At 57.3% G+C, this 17,629-nt stretch overlaps 4 protein-coding genes across 4 annotated transcripts; 2 read left to right on the forward strand and 2 right to left on the reverse strand.

Annotated features, from left to right (window-relative positions):
• Positions 1 to 2,864: 2,864 nt before the first annotated feature.
• Positions 2,865 to 4,454, forward strand: SPBR_03703 (uncharacterized protein; the record flags this gene model as incomplete). The annotated part of the gene is made up of 2 exons (XM_040761993.1): positions 2,865 to 4,325; positions 4,380 to 4,454. The coding sequence occupies 2 exons, from the start codon at positions 2,865 to 2,867 to the stop codon at positions 4,452 to 4,454; spliced, it is 1,536 nt and encodes a 511-aa protein (XP_040622869.1).
• A 351-nt stretch (positions 4,455 to 4,805) lies between these two features.
• Positions 4,806 to 6,056, reverse strand: SPBR_03767 (Cip2; the record flags this gene model as incomplete). The annotated part of the gene is made up of 1 exon (XM_040762057.1): positions 4,806 to 6,056. The coding sequence occupies one exon, from the start codon at positions 6,054 to 6,056 to the stop codon at positions 4,806 to 4,808; it is 1,251 nt and encodes a 416-aa protein (XP_040622870.1).
• A 653-nt stretch (positions 6,057 to 6,709) lies between these two features.
• SPBR_03812 (uncharacterized protein) lies at positions 6,710 to 7,666 on the reverse strand (the record flags this gene model as incomplete). The annotated part of the gene is made up of 1 exon (XM_040762102.1): positions 6,710 to 7,666. One exon carries the CDS (start codon positions 7,664 to 7,666, stop codon positions 6,710 to 6,712), a length of 957 nt encoding a protein of 318 aa, XP_040622871.1.
• A 1,708-nt stretch (positions 7,667 to 9,374) lies between these two features.
• Positions 9,375 to 10,435, forward strand: SPBR_03795 (pyridoxine 4-dehydrogenase; the record flags this gene model as incomplete). Its single annotated transcript, XM_040762085.1, has 2 exons — positions 9,375 to 9,426; positions 9,483 to 10,435. The coding sequence occupies 2 exons, from the start codon at positions 9,375 to 9,377 to the stop codon at positions 10,433 to 10,435; spliced, it is 1,005 nt and encodes a 334-aa protein (XP_040622872.1).
• Positions 10,436 to 17,629: the final 7,194 nt, after the last annotated feature.

Genomic DNA, 17,629 nt, shown 5'->3' on the forward strand with positions numbered 1-17,629 from the left:
CCCCCCCCCCCCCCCCCACAATGACAGAACCAAGCGACTTCACCGACGAGGAACGGGCCCTCTTTTGACCGTCTCAACATTGGGAAAGCCGGCGGACTTCCCTTGCCCTCGTTTATTCGCCCCAGCGAGGTGGTCGCACAGGCGCGTCCCTTGGCGGACGCCATCTTCCAGGACTGGGCCGCCCTCCAAGCGCTGGTGACGCCCCACGAGTCTCTCCTGCATGACCGCTGGAAGAGTCTGAAGAAGCGCAAGCGGCGGGACCTGATACAAGAGGCGTGGACGGCGGCGGCAGCGGCTGTGTCGTCCGTCGACGACGATGGCGACGGCGACGGCGACGGCAAACCCACGGCGCTCCCGCTCCCGCACCGCCCCGACCTCGTCGCCTGGCGCCGCCGCGAGCGCGAAAAGGGGCAGCAGCTCAAGGATGGCAGTGCCGGTGGCGGTGGTGGTGGCAGCAGCAGCTCCTTTGCGGCGCCCGAAAACTTGGTCACGCTGCTCGACTGGACGGCCGACGACCGCGCCGCCTTTCTGTGGCCGCACCTGTCGTTGCAGGACCTGGCGCTGCGGCCGTCGAGCACCCGCGCGCTCTGGCTGCTGGCCACGTCGCGCGCCGCCGCGCCGCCCGAGGCGTTTGCCGCCGCCGACCTGGCCACCACGCGCCTGGGCAAAGCCTGCCTGGCGCTGCTGCCGCGGTACCTCAACCAGTACTCGATGCTGTTCGCCGGGCGCACGTCGCCGGCGACCTATGGCCAGCTGTACACGTGGGCCGAGCTGGAGGCGCTGACGGCCGACCAGACGGAGGCGCCCGGCAGCGACTCGTTTGCCACGCGCGGGACGCACCCGGGCGAGGGCCTGTGGATCTTGACCGTCCAGGCGCGGCTCTACCGGTTTCTGGTGCTTGCCGTGCGGGCCATCCTGGGCGCCGTGGCGGACGGCCACGGCGAGGTCTCGGAAAAGGAGAGGGACAAGGACAAGGACAACGACACAGCGCCGAATGGAAAGAACGGGCACGCCGAACCGGCAGAAACGTCTGTCCTCGACACGCCCGCGTACGTCGACCAGCCCCTGCGGTCCCTCGAGACGCCCTACCGCGTGCCGCCGACGTCGCTCGACACGCAGCACCTGCAGGCCCTGCTGGACACGACGAATGCCAAGGTCTGGGAGGCCGAGGACCACGTGTGGGCGCTGCGCACCGACCCGGCGTACCTGCGCGCGACGCTGCGGGACTGGGCGCTGCACCGCAAAGAGCGGCTGACGACGACCGACGGCGTGGCGCCCGCCGAGGCGGAGTCTGCGTCGGTGTCGCCGACGGTCGTCGATGCCTGTCTGCGCCGCGCGCTGGAGCAGGCCGAGACGTGGAACCTGGTGTACAGCAAGGTGCACCTGCTGGCGCAGCAGATGGAGAAGCACGCCGCGGCGGTGGCCGCGGCGCAGGCGGGGCGCGATGCCGGCCGGCTGCCGCGCGACGTCTTGCTGTCCTTTTACGCCCTCTACTACCACATCCGCAGCTTCGAGAACGAGCCCGTCGGGCTGCTGCAGACGGGCGCCTTTTCGGCCCCGTCCGTGCGGCGGCACTACCGCCTGGAGCGGGACGTGGAGGCGGACGACGGCAAGACGCACGTGGTGGCCGCCGAGGGGGCAGACGCACCGCCCCTGGTCGGCGACGAAAGCGACGGCCATGCCGCGACGGCCGGCCGCGACAGCGGCCAGCCCGTCGCCGCGGCCCTCTGGTCGCTGACGGGTCTCCAGGACGACGCGACGCGGCAGCTGTTTGGCCGCCAGACGCTGCTCGACGAGCTCGAGGCCGCGTCGCGCGCCACGGGCCTCCTGTCGGCCTGGACGGCGGACCAGGTGGCCACCGTCGCGCTGTATGCCCGCTGCACGCTGCTGCTGGACGCGTTCCAGCCGTGGGCGGCCGCGTACGACCAGACCGTGCAGCAGGACACGGAGGTGCGCGACATTCTCGTCATGGACTTCCACATGTCCATGGGCCGCCTGCGGGCGCTGCTCGAGCACGGGCTGGACATCGCCGCGCCGTCGTTTGTGGGCCGCGACGCGGCCGCCACCACCGACAAGGATGCGGGCGAGCTCGCCATTTTCTGGGCCACCGTCTACCAGACGCTCGACGCCAACAAGGCACTCACGCCGCGGCTCCGCGACATGCTGACGCGCGAGGACGACAAGTACGACAAGGCCTTGTTTGGATCCGAGTCGGGGTCGGGGTCGGGGTCCGGCGTGGACCGCCGTCTGGTCGACCGGCGCGCGGCGCGCGTCTTTCGCGCTCTCTTCCCCCCGTCCGACGGCAAAGGCGGCACCGCGACGCCTGCCACGCTCACGTGGCCAGATGTGGTGCACGCCCTTCAGGCGGCTGGGTTCACTGCCGAGCGGCTGTACGGGTCCGCGTGGCTGTTTGTGCCGGGTCCCGTGGCGAAAATGGCGGCCATCGTGGCGACGGCCAAAGGCGCCGGGCGCCGGGGTGCCGACAAGAACAAGTCGACGACGCCGCGGCCCAGCCTCTTCAGGGCGCCTGTGTCGGCCGACAGCGACGCTCCCCCGAAATTGGCGCCGGCGGACGTGCGGTGGATTGGCAAGCGGCTGCAGAGGGCGTATGGCTGGAACGCGATGACATTTGCGGCGGAGGGTGCGTAGCGCAGAGAGGGCGGAAGACAAATGAACGAGAATAATATGAAAAAGAGAAAACAAGGCCAAAAAAAGAACACAAAAAAGAGTGTATATAGTAGTCTATTGCTTTTGAACCGGATTTGAATATGTAAACAAGACAAGACAAAACGTGAACAAGAACAAAAAAAGAGAAATAACGCAGCACTTGCACCAAACGCCGTCGTGGATGCGAACATGTGAGCATGGAGCGAAAGACAACAATACACAACAGTAAACAACAAGACAACATCCTGCCACCCTTATGCAAACGCCCCCACGAGAGCCATCAGCGTGGCGCCGGCCACGACGGACACGAACGCCTGCGTCCGCCGGCGGCCGTGCAGCGTCGTGTAGCTCTTTTCCGTCAAAAAGTCCTCGGCCAGCAGCTGTACGAGGCCGGCAAACAGCAGCAGGCCGCTCGATATGGCGTTCATGATGCCGACCATGAGCAGGCCCGTCTGGCTCATGGGGTCGTAGAGGTTGTGCACGAGCAGGCCAATGGCCTGGCCCAGGGGCGTGGTGCCGCCGTAGGCCAGGACCATGAGCCAGGGCTGGTAGGAGGCGCGGGGGAAGTGGATGGCGGCGATGCGGCTGCCGAGGGCCAGGCCCTCGAAGCACTGGTGGAAGGCGATGGCGACGAGAAAAACGACAAAGGCGGGGCCCGTGGCGACGCTGAGGGCCATGCCGATGAAGACGCTGTGGAACAGGATGCCGGCCTCCAGGAGCATGCACTGCAGCATGAGCCGCTTCTGCTCCTCGGCGTCGGGGCGGTGGGGCGCGATACCTTCGCCTTGGTTCTGGCCGTGGCCGGCCGTGGTCGTGGCCGGGTCGAGCTCGTCGAGGTGCAGGGCGAGGTCGAGCGACCCGTCGTCGCCGTCGTCGCTGCCGGTGCCATCCCGGCCGTCCTGGGAGCGCGTCGTCTTCCGATAGCCGTTTCCCATTCCATGTCCATGTCCATGTCCATTTCCACTGCCGTTGCCGTTGCCGTTGACAGGCGGCACGGGCGACGACTCTGGCAGGGGCGACGCGCCCGCCATCAGGCCCTCGCCCTCGCCCTCGCCCTCGCCCTCGCTGGCCACGACGTCCAAGGCAATGTTGTCGGGCCGGTAGCTCGCGCCGCGGCGCGCAGCCAGGCCGGACCCGACCGTCGTCGACGAGCTGCGGGCGCGTTGGCCAGAGGGCCGCTGGTGTTCGTCGCTGTCCTCGGTGTCGACCTCCTCCCACATGTGCGCGTGCGAGTGCGCGTGGCCGGCGCCGCGGGTCGTCAGGTACGACTCGAGCCCGACGACGCCAATGGCAAAGACCATGGCGATGAGGCCCGCGAGGGGCGTGTAGCCCTGGCTGAAAAAGGGCGGGAGGCACGGGTCGGTGAGGGAGACAAAGGCGGTCGGCAGCAGGTGCACAAAGGCGGTGGCGATGAGGACGCCGGTGCCAAAGTGCTGCGACAGGAAGACGACGTTGGACGGGCGCATGCCGCTGGCGCGCCGGCTGAACAGGGGGAAGCCGCACGAGAGGACGCTGATGGCGAGGATCAGAAAGAGGGCGAAGACGTGCAGACCCGTCTCGTAGTTGCCGCGCTTGCCCGAGCCGCACTCGGGCCGCGGTGCATCGCTGTCGGCACTGCTGCTGCCGCCGTGGCGGCGCGCGAGCTCGGCACGGAGAACGTGTGTCGAGAGGGTGGAGAAGTCCATGGTGGACGTGGTTGGTGATGGGTGAAGTTGGAGGTGACGATGCCGTCGTCGGAAAGTGATGTCAAGGAGGACAGAAGACAGTGGGCGACCGTGGACGAATAGGGGCTAGCGCGAATGGCCCCGACCAGGGAGCTTTAGTGGGTTTGGGGGACTCGGCAGCACGCTTTAGTGGGCGGGCGAGACACTACGGCGTGTACTTCTGTACTCTTAGGGCGCTTAGCGCCGGGAGGCGCGGAGGTGTGCTAGAAGGCCCTTCGTCGCTCGTTACGGATGAGCCGTGTGAATATGCAAGATTATGTAAAAGTGTGGTGTCTCATTACTATTTACACCGCCTACTTTGCATCGACACACGCTTGTTCAAATAGCTCATCATCCCAACACCGGGTCCCTAAGCCTCCGCTTTGTTTTGTCTTTCGGCGTTCTCACAGCCTTGCCGTCGGACCGCCTGTTCGTCTACACTTTCGGAATGGCCGTCGCCCACGGAAAGGCCGTCGTCATCGGCGACCCGTACGTCCCCAGATTGTGGTAGTCGTGCGTCGCCGTCGCGTTGAAGAAAATCGTCTCGACAAACGGCAGCACGGCCGTGAACCCGCTCATGTCGCAGTGCCCGCCGCTGCGCACGCTCATGCCGATCCTGTCGCCGACGCCGAGCCAGTCGTACACCGCCTTGGCGGCCGGGTAGACGACGACCGCCGTGGCCTTGCTGTTGGTGAACGGGTCGCCCGTGCCCTGGTCGATGACGAGCGCGCGCGGCGCCAGGGCCGCGCCGATGGTGTGGGCGTCGTAGGGCAGGCGTTCGGCATGGTGGACAAACGTGCCCAGCGCCGCGTCGCTCCACCAGCCGGCGCCGGCCTTGCTGTTCTCGAGCGTCTCGTCCTGGCCGCTCATGGCGTGGTAGCGGTAGGGCCCCATGCCCTGGACGCCCGAGGACATGGGCATCGTGAGCGTGATGCGGGCGTCCAAGAGGCCCGCGGCCAGGGCGCCTTTCCCGAGGCGCGAGCAGCCCGCGACGCCGACGCGCGTCGGGTCGATTTCCGGCGCCGTCTGGTTCAGCGCGTCCAGCGTGCGGTGGAACCCCCACGCCCAGGCCGTCAGGACGCCAATGTCGCGGCCCTGGTAGACGTCCCAGAAGGCGCCCGTCTTGCTGCTGCTGTCGGCGGCGACGCTCGTGTAGTCGAAGCCGACGACGGCAATGCCGGCCGCCAGGTACGGCGCGCTCTGCATGCCGCCGATGTTGATGATGACCGGGGCCGGCTTGGACGGGGCGGCGTTCGTCGGAAGCGCGAGGCTGGCCTTGAACTGGCCCGTCTTGCCACCGGCCGTCACCGAAATACTGACCGTCGTGCCCGACCGCGTGGCCGTCACTGTTTCTTGCGAGTGGTCCGGGTAGACGCCGTACTGGTAGTGCTGGAGCAGCTGCAGGATCTCGGGCCGGCGGCACTTGTACCACTCCTCGGGCGTTTGGACGCGGTGCCGACCCCTGCCGCCGAGGACGTCCGGCAACGAGAAGCCCTCGCTGTCGATGGCGGTGTATGCCAGCGGCAAGAATGGGTCGGGCAGCGTAGGCTGGTCAGGGAGTTGTTCGTAGGTGGGAAACGGTGAAGGGATGGGGGCACAGGCGACGTCGGCGCGTGCCACACCAGCCAGGAGCAGGGGAAGCAGGGGAAGCACGGCAAGGCGGCAAGGCGGCATGATGACGTACATGGCGACACGAGACAAAACGACTGACGACGATACGGAGAGACGATGTGGGATGTTACTGAGATGTAAAGTGTGTTTTTATCTCTTTTACTCTTTTTATTCTCGGCCTTTTTGTATATGTTTTATTCCCTTTTTATTCTTTTTATTCTTTTTATTCTTTTTATTCTTTTTATTCTTTTTATTCTTTTTATTCTTTTTATTCTTTTTATTCTTTTTATTCTTTTTATTCTTTTTATTCTTTTTCTCTATTTTCGTTCCTTTTCCTCCTCCGCCGTTCGCCCGTGATTGTTGATTTTCCACGAATTGGGACAAGCCACTGTGTAAGCAAATACTCGTCATGAATGCTCTCGTTGTGTTCCTTGCCTTACAATTTCGTTTTGCCAGAAGGCCGTATTTGGTAATATTCCGTGTCATATGCTCTCCTCTCTTCACGGTTAAAGCAGATACGTCGGCTGGCTTCTGCCGACGTTGGCCACGCTCACAGCCTTGGACAATATCCGGACATTCCTATTCCTCGGGAAAGGGTAGCATTTAGTCGTATGCAACTTGAAATGGATGACTTGGACGTGAAAAGTATACGGAATAGCATGACATGATCAATAATGCTTAGCTATCAGCTGTCTTCACCCTTTGCCCATCCTCGTTCGGCTTGCCCCCTACGACGTCCCCGGCAACAACACCAGCCGCTTCTTCCGCGCCTCGTCCGTGTCCCAGACGCGCGCGACCTCGCTCAGCGGGTACGGCACCACATCCGCGGGCTTGGGCAGGCTGGCCGCCATGGCCACAATGGCCGGCAGCTCCTTGCCGGCCGCGGCCAGCGTGTAGCTCCCCGGCGCCGCGCCGCTGAGCGTCAGGTTCTTGGCCCGCAGCGTCTGGGCACTGAGCGCGAGGGTCTCCTCCTGGGCCGTCGTGCCAATGTTGACGTACTGCGTCACCGCCGCGCCCGGCTGCAGGTTGTTGAGCACCGTGGCCGCCTGCGCGCCCCAGACGTAGTCCAGGACGACGTCGACGTGGCCCAGCGCGCGCGTCGCCGCCGCCAGGGTCGCGTCGTCGAGCACCAGGTACGCGTCCAGGGCCTTGTCGGCGACCAGCGCCTGGAGCGGCGCCTCGCGGCGGCCGGCGCCCACGACGGTGCCGGCGCCAAACTGGCGCGCCACGTCGACGGCCGCGCGGCCGCTCGTGCCCGTGACGCCCAGGATCAGCACGGAGAAGGCCTCGGGCAGCACGTCCCGGTTGACGCGTGCCGCCAGCGACATCCACGACGACTGCACCGGGTTGGCCAGCGCCGCGACGGTCACGGGATCGGCCCCGGCGGGCAGGGGCACCAGCCGCGCCTTGTCGACGTTGGCATACTCGGCAAACAGGGGCGCGGCAAAGGTGCCGACGTAGTACACCTGCCCCGTGGCCTCGTCGACCGCGACGCCGTCCGACGAGGGGTCCAGAGGCGCCGACGTGGCGGAAAAGTGCGCGCCCTTGGCGCGCATCTGCACGAGGCGGTGGACGGCCGCGGCGAGGACCTTGAGGCGGATCTGGTTGCCAGTGGGCGCAGGGAGGTCGGGGCCCTCGAGGTACTGGGGCGGTTGGCCAAAGGCCTGGACCTGGGCGTAGTGCATGGTAGCTGGCGACGACAAACAAAACGTTGGAAGAGGCAGACGAGGAATCGGAGGAGTGGATCACCACGTGCGGATGGTGGATGGCATACGATGGGCTGTGTGAACAGAAAACAGCCAACTATCAATTGGTCTATTGGTGTTGTTGATGTTGTGTGCGTCTTTTGTCCATCAATTCTTCAGCGGCGGCGAGACGTCTTTATATCTCAAGTACCTGCTGGCTCGTCAAATGATGTTGGCTCCCTTCTGTCCGCTTGCATCGCATCCTACAGTTTCGTCAGCCGTGAACGGAGCAGAAGGATTGCGACGACCGTACGGCCGCCGTACGGTCGCCGCTGGCTGATGTCAGTGGCTTACGAGTGCATTGTCCGGAGATGCAATTACCACATAGCGCTGATACGGTGTCTGCACGGGCCACTAATGTACTCCGAATACTGCGGGCGCTGAATAATGACGGTATGCGTGGCGTAGCGGGGTTCACGCCAAGAGACAGGGGCAGGCCAGGCGGCACGGGCAGTGGTAATTCGTACAGGCGACATAGCATCTCTGCAAATCTTTGTCATCTTCAAGAGTAATTCTTACAATATCACCAATTTACACCAATGTGAGTGGAACATCACCAACGCGGCGAGACCGAACGACGTCGCTTGCATTGTTGTGTGATCTGTCTCATGGAGCTTGCTGAGGCGTGGTTTTGCGTCTTTGGCCTTCGCCGTGCCTTGCATGTCCTCTTTGGCAACTGTTTTGTTGTGTAAAAGGACGATGCGAAAGGACGATGCAAAAGGCCCTCTTCTTTTCTCCCCCTTCCTCTCCTTGTATGACCATATCCGCAACGCGATGGCACGTTGCTGGTTGTCAGTCTGTTGTATATCCTGCTGGAACAGAAATCGGTCTCCCTCGCGATGTGTGAGGCATTGACTTGAGCAACGACTTGTCACATCCTCTGCAACCTCAGTGTCTATGGTAGAACAGTGTACCGCGCTTGTCGTGTGCCTCTTCGCTGCTTTGAGCCTCGTCGTCAAAGTATCACAATACATGATTCTCACCGGACTGCTTCAATCGGCCGTCTGCCCGTCCTTTTCAACCGCACCCGCCCTCTCACTGTGCCGCTCATAGACACGTAGTCATGGCTGTGGTGTTTCCCATTGACTCTCGCATTTGTCCAACAGTGCGTTTCCGAGCAAATGCCGCCGCATCTCGCGAGTTCTCGATTGTTAACTCCAGACAAAAGAAGTGACGTTGGCGCGGACGGGGTTTATGGCACTTTTAGTGGATCGTTGACGCGACTCAGCGCATTTCCAGCGTGTTTAACACCTCTCCAGTGCTCGCTCGCCCCGGACTTATGCTCGCCAAGACACGGCGGGACATAAGCACATTCGCCCTGTCCCGTGCCGGCTCAGGAGTTAACGCTGTCGCTGTGACGGTGAACTACGACCTAATACGCTGTACGAATTACATTTGCTGCATTGCCTATGATGACTAACACTTTAAGGACCTTGATATCGATGAACGACCAAGAAGGCAATGGGGACTGCGATGGACCACGAAAGCTATAAATGGCGACATCGTCGTCGACTTGGATATTTCTTTTTAACCGTCTCTCATCGCCTTTCGATTAAACAAACACAATTCTCAGCGTCACTATTTTCTACAGTTTATTTTACCTCCTCATCGCCATAGCCGTCCTTCTTGAACATCAACATCTCACAATATGCCGCAGCTCGCTGGTAAACAAGTCGGCCCCATTGGCTACGGCCTGATGGGTAAGTCCCGCAACCCCGTGCGGCATGACTTACTCTGCCCTCTGCTAACGTCTCAGGCTTAACGCGGCCAGACAGCACGCTGTCCGACGACGAGAAGTTTGCCGCCATGCGCGCCGCCCTCGATGCCGGCGCCAACTTTTGGAACGGCGGCGAGTTTTACGGACCGGAGTCGGCCAACTCGCTCGTGCTGCTCGAAAAGTACTTTGCAAAGTACCCCGAAGACGCCGACCGCGTCGTCCTCAGCATCAAGGGCGGCATGGACAAGCCCAACACCTACACGCCCGACAGCCGCCGCGCCAACGTGCGCCGCTCCGTCCTCGACAGCGCCGCCCAGCTGCAGGGCCGCAAGGTCATGGACCTGTTCGAGGTCGGCCGCCACGACCGCGTCACGCCCTGGCCCACCACCGTCGCCGCCTTCCAGGAGCTCATCCAGGAGGGCGCCTTCCGGGCCATCTCGCTGTCCGAAGTGACCGCCGCCTCCGTCCACGCCGCCGTGGCCGCCGCCGCCTCCGTCGGCGCGCCCCCGATTGCCGCCTGCGAGGAGGAGCTGTCCCTGCTGACCGCCGACATCCTGACCGACGGCGTCGCCGCCGCCTGTGCCGCGCACAACATCCCCATCGTCGCCTACTCGCCCGTCGGCCGCGGCCTGCTGACCGGCCAGGTCCGCTCGCAGGCCGACCTGTACGGCGCCATGGCCCGCTTCCCCCGCTTCTCCGCCGACAACCTGCCCCAGAACCTGCAGCTCGTCGACGCGCTCGCCGCCTACGCCGCCCGCAAGGGCTGCACCCTGCCCCAGCTGGCCATCAACTGGGCGCGCTGCCAGTCGCTGCGGCCCGGCATGCCTGCCACCATCATCCCCATCCCCGGCGGCACCACGGTGGAGCGCGTGCGCGAGAACCTCAAAGTCGTCGACCTGACCATTGAGGACTTGGACGCGCTGGACGCCATTCGGGCCAAGCACGACGTCCAGGGTGGCCGCTACCCGGGCGGAATGCCAGGGAAGGCGTAGACGACCCGCGACCGGAGGAACAAAATGAGAAAGGAGAAATGGGACTCGAACGTGGGAGGGGAAGAGTGAGATGGAGGATCAGAGAGAATGTGAAAAAGAACGGAGAAACGACCACAGCTTATGAATCGCTACTCTACGCCAATTATATATTGCATAACTGCACACGCACGGCTACACAGCGAGACAACTGACAGCTTGGCTGGAGACATGCAGTGAGACGTGAGTGTCAGACGGGATGCAATGGCTCATCGGAAATCGGGAATCGGGTGGCTGCAGACGTCAGAACAAGTGCTGACAGCGACAGGGATCTTGGCGGAATTAGCCGCTACAGTTGAGACATGGCAGAAAATGGGAGGCAACATTACGGGGGTTGCACAACTTTGCATAATATTTAGCGACAGGAGAGAATATCGCGACAAGAACAATAGTTAATATCGACATATATCTACAATCACATATTGCAATGAGAGAAGATTCTGCAAATGAAAAACTTTTGTTCTCTGATTTAATCTATGGAAGAGGCGCGAAGGCAAACAAAATTAAGGCAAAAAGAATCCAGTTAGCATTTGTTGCAATTATTTGTATGGCGATACAGACGACTTACTTTTATCAAAAACAAAAACAAGCCCGCCTTGGTTCGCCGCCCGACCACCCTCTGAACCAAAGCGCCGAAGTTGTTGTGTTGTTGTGTTGTTGTGTTGTTGTGTTGTTGTGTCGTTCTCGAGATTGTCGAACAATGGGAGATGCTGGTGAAAATGGCCATGTTAGTGATGTGAACAAATATCAGGAGAAGATGGATGAAGGACTTGCATCTCCAAAGAAACCACCGCCCACCATTGGTTCGCCACCCAACCGCCCCTGAACCAATGTGTCGATGTGTCGATTCGTCGATTCGTCGATATGTAGCTGTGCTGTGTGCAGTTGTTGCTGTGTCAAAAAATACCGGAAGTCGAAGGCTCACCGCCCAGCCGCCCCCGAGCCAATGTGCTGCACTGCTCCTGAGAATGGTTAGTGAGAGAAGAAAAGTGCAAGAAAGAGAGGGTAGACTCACCATGCCTCCATCCGTGACTTGCCAGTCCCCATACCGCCAGGGCCCTTTCCTTTGTCCTCCATATCCAAATAGTATCCCCCTCTTTACCACGTCCTCCTCTTAATCCTTTCACGGTATAAAGCAGTGTAGCGTCATTGAGAGTCGTCGAGTGTCGTCGAGTATCGTCGAGTATCGTCGAGTGTCGTCGAGAAAGTCGTCGTCGGGTAATATTATTGTAAATCGAAAGTCTGTCAAAACAATGTTAGTGGAATGAAAACAGGAGATAAAATTGAAATTGAATAGGGAAATATACATGGTAAAGCATCGAAAAGTCAAACGTTGGCTATATGGTGGTAAGTTGTAGCCAATATCTGGAATGTAACAGATGTTAGTGAATTAAGAAAACGACAAGAAAGTAGAGACAAAACCAGGCAAAAGATAAACTTACCCGTTAAAACAAAAAGTCGTCGAAAAGCTGGCCCGCCACCCGACCACCCCTGGACCAGTTGTCGATGTTGTCGAGTGTTGTATAGAAGTGACCTATTGCCGATAAGTTGGGCCACTGTTGGAAATCCGGCTGTGCTGGTATGTTGTAGCCCTGGATTCGGTGAATTCATAAAGTGTTAGTAGTTCAAGAAAACAAGGCGGAGAGCTAGATACACAAGAGATGACTTACCTGTTGGAGAAGAAAAAAGTCGAAAGTCGAAGGCTCACCACCCAACCACCCCCGAGCCTATCCCCTGCCCAGCCAGATCCCCCTGCCCAACCAGAGCCCCCGAGAGCCAGTCCAGTCGTCGAGGTTCGAAAGTGGCGGAAAGTTGGCTCAGTCGTCGAGAAACCAAAGAGAAATCCTCGCCACTAAAAGAAAAAGAAGGTCAGTCGTCCCCGAAAATCCCGCTCCACAAGTGCCCACAAGAGGCCCCTGCTGTCCCCCATGAGTGTCTTCACTCGATCCCCTCGGTCGCACGGAAGATGGCCCAGTTGACAAAGGCCGTTGCACTCCCGATCGCTGGCGGGATGTAGTGTCTTGGGTTCGTCCATAAGGCAGAGAGAAGACCGCCCTCCCTGTAAAGACCCATTTGCCTTTTGCTCAAAGCAAATGAGGAATGCCCGGGTTAGCAAGCTCAGAAGACTTCTCCATTCTCCCAGCAAGTTGCCCAAGCCAGTGGTTATCAGACCAAGCACTCCTCTGCACTCGCAGGAGTCGTCTTCTCTTTACTGAAGGGAACCCCAGACCCTGAGGGCCTGGAGTTGTTGCAGTAAAGGAAGGCGTCCCAGGCAAAGCAGAGGAGACATTAGCAAGTAACACAAAAGGCCAAGGGCAGACAAGATGAAGAGTAGGAGAAGTTGCGTCCGATCTTACTTACCTCGGGAAACCAGACTCCGCAAAGGGCAAAAGGCGAAATGGATCTTTGGCGGGAGTCGGAATGCTCAACTGGCAAATGGGTGCGAACCTATAGATTTGCATCCCACTGCTCCAGTGCATCGTCAAGCAAAGCTTGCGATGCCCCCGGGGACCTGGGAAATGCAAAAGCCTTTATCATCTGTCCTCTTCTGTGCTGTTGGGGGAAGGAGAGAAGACACTCACAAGGAAAAGAGGCCCCTGTGGGCAAAGTGCGGACCGGGCTAACGGAGACGACTGCCTCCTTTTCTTTTGTGTACGAGGATTGTTCGCAGGGTTATGTGTTGAAGGGTCGGAAGTCGAAGGTCGAAGTCGAAAGTCGAGAGTCGAAAGTCGAGGGTCGAGAGTCGAGAGTCGAAAGCCGAGAGTCGAACGGTCGCTCCCACCCACCCACCTGGACCGTTGCTGGATTGTTGAATTGTGAATAGTCGAACTGCGAGCTGGCGAAAAGCCCATCGATCTGCCCTGCCGAATATATCGGTTGCGCTTCGTCCCTATGGATGAAATGAGATTGGTGAGAAGGCGGCAAAGACAAGAAAGAGCAGCAAACGGAATGATGGAAAAGAAACTCACAGCTCAGTTCAGATCGACTGCCGAATGTGATCCGCCTCGCGAACACCTCTCGCCCAGTTGTCGAAAGTTCAAAGGTCGAAACCGTCAACGGCACACCACCCACCCACCAGGCCGTTGTTGTTGGTGTCAAATGTCGATTTGTTATCTCGGTGTCGTTTTCAAAACTATCGGAACATAGTTAACCAAAGAAGAAAAAAGCGAAGAGACAAAACGGGAGAAAAGGAGGCAAACAGAATACATACTTTGGGGTCAATTAAGACTATCGTACTGATTCGACCACCCAGCCTCCCACTGAACCAGTTTGTCGTCGGGGTTGTCGTCGGGGTTGTCGTCGAGGTTGTCGTCGAGGTTGTCGTCGGGAAGTCGTCGGGAAGTCGTCGGGAAGTCGTCGAGGTCGTCTAGAAGTGAATAATGTTAGAAGTAGAAAAGTAGAAGCCATGAAAATTCAGAGAAATAAAATACTCACCGAGTCGAAAAGGTCGAAAGTCGAACGGCTCACCACCCAACCGCCCCCGAGCCGTTTAGCACCCCTGTTGAAGAAAACATTACATGATCAAGTCAAATTAGTAGCAGGTAGAAGAGAAAATGACAGCCATAGTCTGAGAAGGTGTGGTAGTAGGAGCCCAACTCGGGATCGCAAGCACAACAAAGAGTAAGAAAGTGGAAAAGGAGCACGATACAAAGCTCGAGACATGGCGACGAGGAGAGATGGGGGAAGGTGCCACTTGGAGAGACAAAGTCAAAAGCGTAATTAGAGATGTTGGGGCACGAGAGAAAATGGATTGACTATGTTAATTGAATTGGAAGATAACGAAGCAGAAGAAGAGAAGAGAGAAGAGAAAGGAATAAAAAAAATTGCACTGGTTGAAGGAGGAAAATGTACCAAACTGTTTGTTGAGTAAAAACGGAAGGAGCGATGATAGATGTTGACACAAAAGGAAGGAACGCTTGGTAGCTTGCCAAAACACGAAAAAAGAACAAAACAGTCAACAATAAAAGGGTCAAGGCGTAAGAAACAAAGAAAGACACTCGAAAGACCACTGGTCAACAGTATAAGAAGGAGGAAGCGTTGATGTAAATGGGAGATATATAAGCAAACGTAGTTGAATTGCAAAGACAAATGGAAGACTGGAGAGAAAAGGAGACAAGTCCGATGTCAAAAGGAACGAGGAGAGACTCGACAGGAGAGAGATGGCGCTTGCCAAACAGTGTGATATTGATTGAAGTGCGTTGCTATGTAATATGAAAGGAGCAGAAGCGAGACGGTAGAGGATTGCATGAGTCGAAGCGTGATGGGCAGCGAAGGAAGAAAAGACCACTAGGACCGAGGAGGAAGACGAAAATAAAGAAGCGTTGGACAAGAAGATAAAGAGAAGAACGAAGAGAAAAGAGAAGATGGAAGAGAGTACCACTGGGTGATAAGACATAGAAGTAGAAATACAAGATGGTGAACGTCGAGGAAGTCGAGAGAAAGGATGGAAGGATGCAAGATGAAGTAGAGGTAGATGAAGAAGAAGATTAGATGGAGTAGGAAAGTAGGAGATGGAAGAAGCTGGAGATGATGGGCAGATCTGAAGAAGAAAAAAAAGAAGGAGAAGAGACTTTGCAGAGTTGGGTGGGAGAGAGGAGATATATATACTGCTGGAGGGAGGGGGGGAGCAGCTGATCCGTGCGAGCGTGCAAAAATGACTGCAGCAGGCGGTGTCAAAAATGGTACCACTCTCCGCTTGCGCGGACGAATAGAAAAAAAGAACACAATGGCGTTTATTTTTGTAGAGTGAATGTAGACAGAGAGAGACAGAATCAGCAAGAACAAACAATGGGCGTGGGTGCACAAGCTGCACGATGTGGGCCGCGATGACGGCATGTCGAGGCCTTACGTCCCAAACGGGATGCGTGAATAGACTGATTTGATCCAAAAGGAGAAGTGCCAAGAGAAGAGCGAGGCCTCGCTTTTTTGTTGCGTCCAGGACACTTGCTCGTTCCAGGTTCGCTCATGTTGAGGTGGGCAGGAGCGCGTTCTGGGTGGTGGAGGGCGGGCATCGAGCACGAAAAGAAAGGAGCGACGGACACATCATTGTAGAAGGAGCAAACGAATTCATAGACCTTGTGACCAATGGAAATACAATGAGGACACTCGAAAGAATGGACAGGGCAGATAAATTGGGCGGAAACAAAAATATATTTTGAAGGTCAGAAATGTGAGGAGAAGGTGAGAGCCAACTGAGGAGGACTAGAGAAAGGTATGTTTGAGCCTACAAGGACAGCACCACCACAACCACTGCCACACCTTTTACAATTCAGTTGTAGTACATATGAGATTGCGTAAAGACGACAATGACTCTTTTCTACGAAAGAACGACATGGAAGAGCAAGGTGATGCCAAAGGTCCTCTCAGATTGTGTTGCGGACTCGTGGCTGATGTCGAGCATACTGCAATCAACGGCTTCCATTGAGCACTCCATACCAAGCATACGACCCACCATACCATCATTTGGAAGCACCCAGGTACCGGGGACCACCCTGTCATGGAACAATGTGCAAAGGTCTTTGCGTCTTCACCCATTCCATTGATCAACGCAGGTACCGCTTGGCGCAAGCTCGGTTGACCAAATATCAAAAACATTGTCAAAACCACACGCCATGGGGTGGGAAAGTGTTTCAATAGAAAACGAAGGTCAGTGAATGGATCCAGAGCATATTCGAAGGCGTGTAAAAAGCAGCACAGCTGGGTGGCTGGCCGGAACTGCTTCCGGTGGGTGTGGGACCTGTTAAGCGAACACTGCGAGTATGACCTTGAGCCTAACAGCTGTCAGCTCTGCGCGCTGCAAGCTACTGTTTTGCGGACTCGCTCTGTTTGAGAGAAGAAATAGTAATCTGATCGGATGCCGGCACAAAAATAATGACGGTCAGTAAAATGTCGATAAAATAAAATCGATAGACATAAATTGTTCAATGGGAGCGACTTGCTAAAAGAGGAAATAGAATGACTCCTTTTTTCTCGCCACCCTACAACCTACAGAGACGATGAAAGAGAAGAGGGAAGGGAACCTTTTATATGGGCAGGACGAATGGCAACGAAAGAGCTTGAGAGCATTCCTGTTTGCAAATACTCAAGCAAAATATGATTGCACCATGGCATCAAAGATGGCCTGCTTCTACACACTGCCCTGCCGTGTACGTAGCAACATAAAATGGGCGAGGGATAGATTCTACCACATCAAATGGACAGAGAAGGTGCTCCCAGACATGGACACAATGCCTTGCCGACGTCAGTCAACCAAACCATTCAACGAGCAAGGTGAATGCGACTCCAGTCCGCTCAAACAACGGCCAGCGACTGAATCGATTGTTTGAATTTGCCAACTGTTATCCACAAATTCACGACAATTGAGTTTACTAGTTTTTTTTTTTTTTTTTTTTTAATAGAAGCAATGAGGGCCGAAAAATAACCATAGGAAAAAGTGAGAAGAAGCTGAGAAGAAAGTGAGGAGAAAGTAAGGACGTCGTCAAGTCGACAAAAGTGGGGCGCAAACAGTGGGACCAGCCTGGGTGAAAAGGTGGAAAAGCTGGGGTGCATTACGTCCTTGCGTCACCAGTGCACTGACAAGGACAGGGGCATCGAACGGTGTTGCGCAGAACCTTCGTTGAAGGCTGAGAGAGTGTATTGAGTTGGTACTGAGCATTGGCGATGGCCTGTAGCATCACGATGTAAAGACTGCACGTTTATTCGACACGACGAGAAAAGCAGTAGAAGAACGGCCGAAAGAAATACTAGACGTAGGCCGCTACAGTCCGAAAGACGAAGAGAATAGTAGCTGAAAACTGCCTCTGTAATTGAAACTCAGGACTCATTCTGGGACGACAGCACTGTTATCCGATTTAGGAGGCCTCTGAGATTGGAAATAAAAGAATGAGCAAAAGCTGACAAGAGTTGCACACATTAACAAAACCTGAACAACAGGAAACCTCTACTAAGAAGCCTTTGATCGGAAAAGCAAAGCCCAGTGACGATGCACTACTCAGCGCAAATACACACGTCCGTCCTGTAACCGTCCGCCGTCTCTGACAATGATGCTTCTTAAGTTGCCATATGCAGTTACCCTCAGCGTAATGCCTGTTCATGATTCGAGGTCTAGAACAAAGCCGGAGAATTCATAGAGACACCATTTGGTTACGACTGCGTTGG

This window comes from Sporothrix brasiliensis (assembly GCF_000820605.1).
Source record: "Sporothrix brasiliensis 5110 chromosome Unknown Cont14, whole genome shotgun sequence".
NCBI classification, from domain to species: domain Eukaryota; kingdom Fungi; phylum Ascomycota; class Sordariomycetes; order Ophiostomatales; family Ophiostomataceae; genus Sporothrix; species Sporothrix brasiliensis.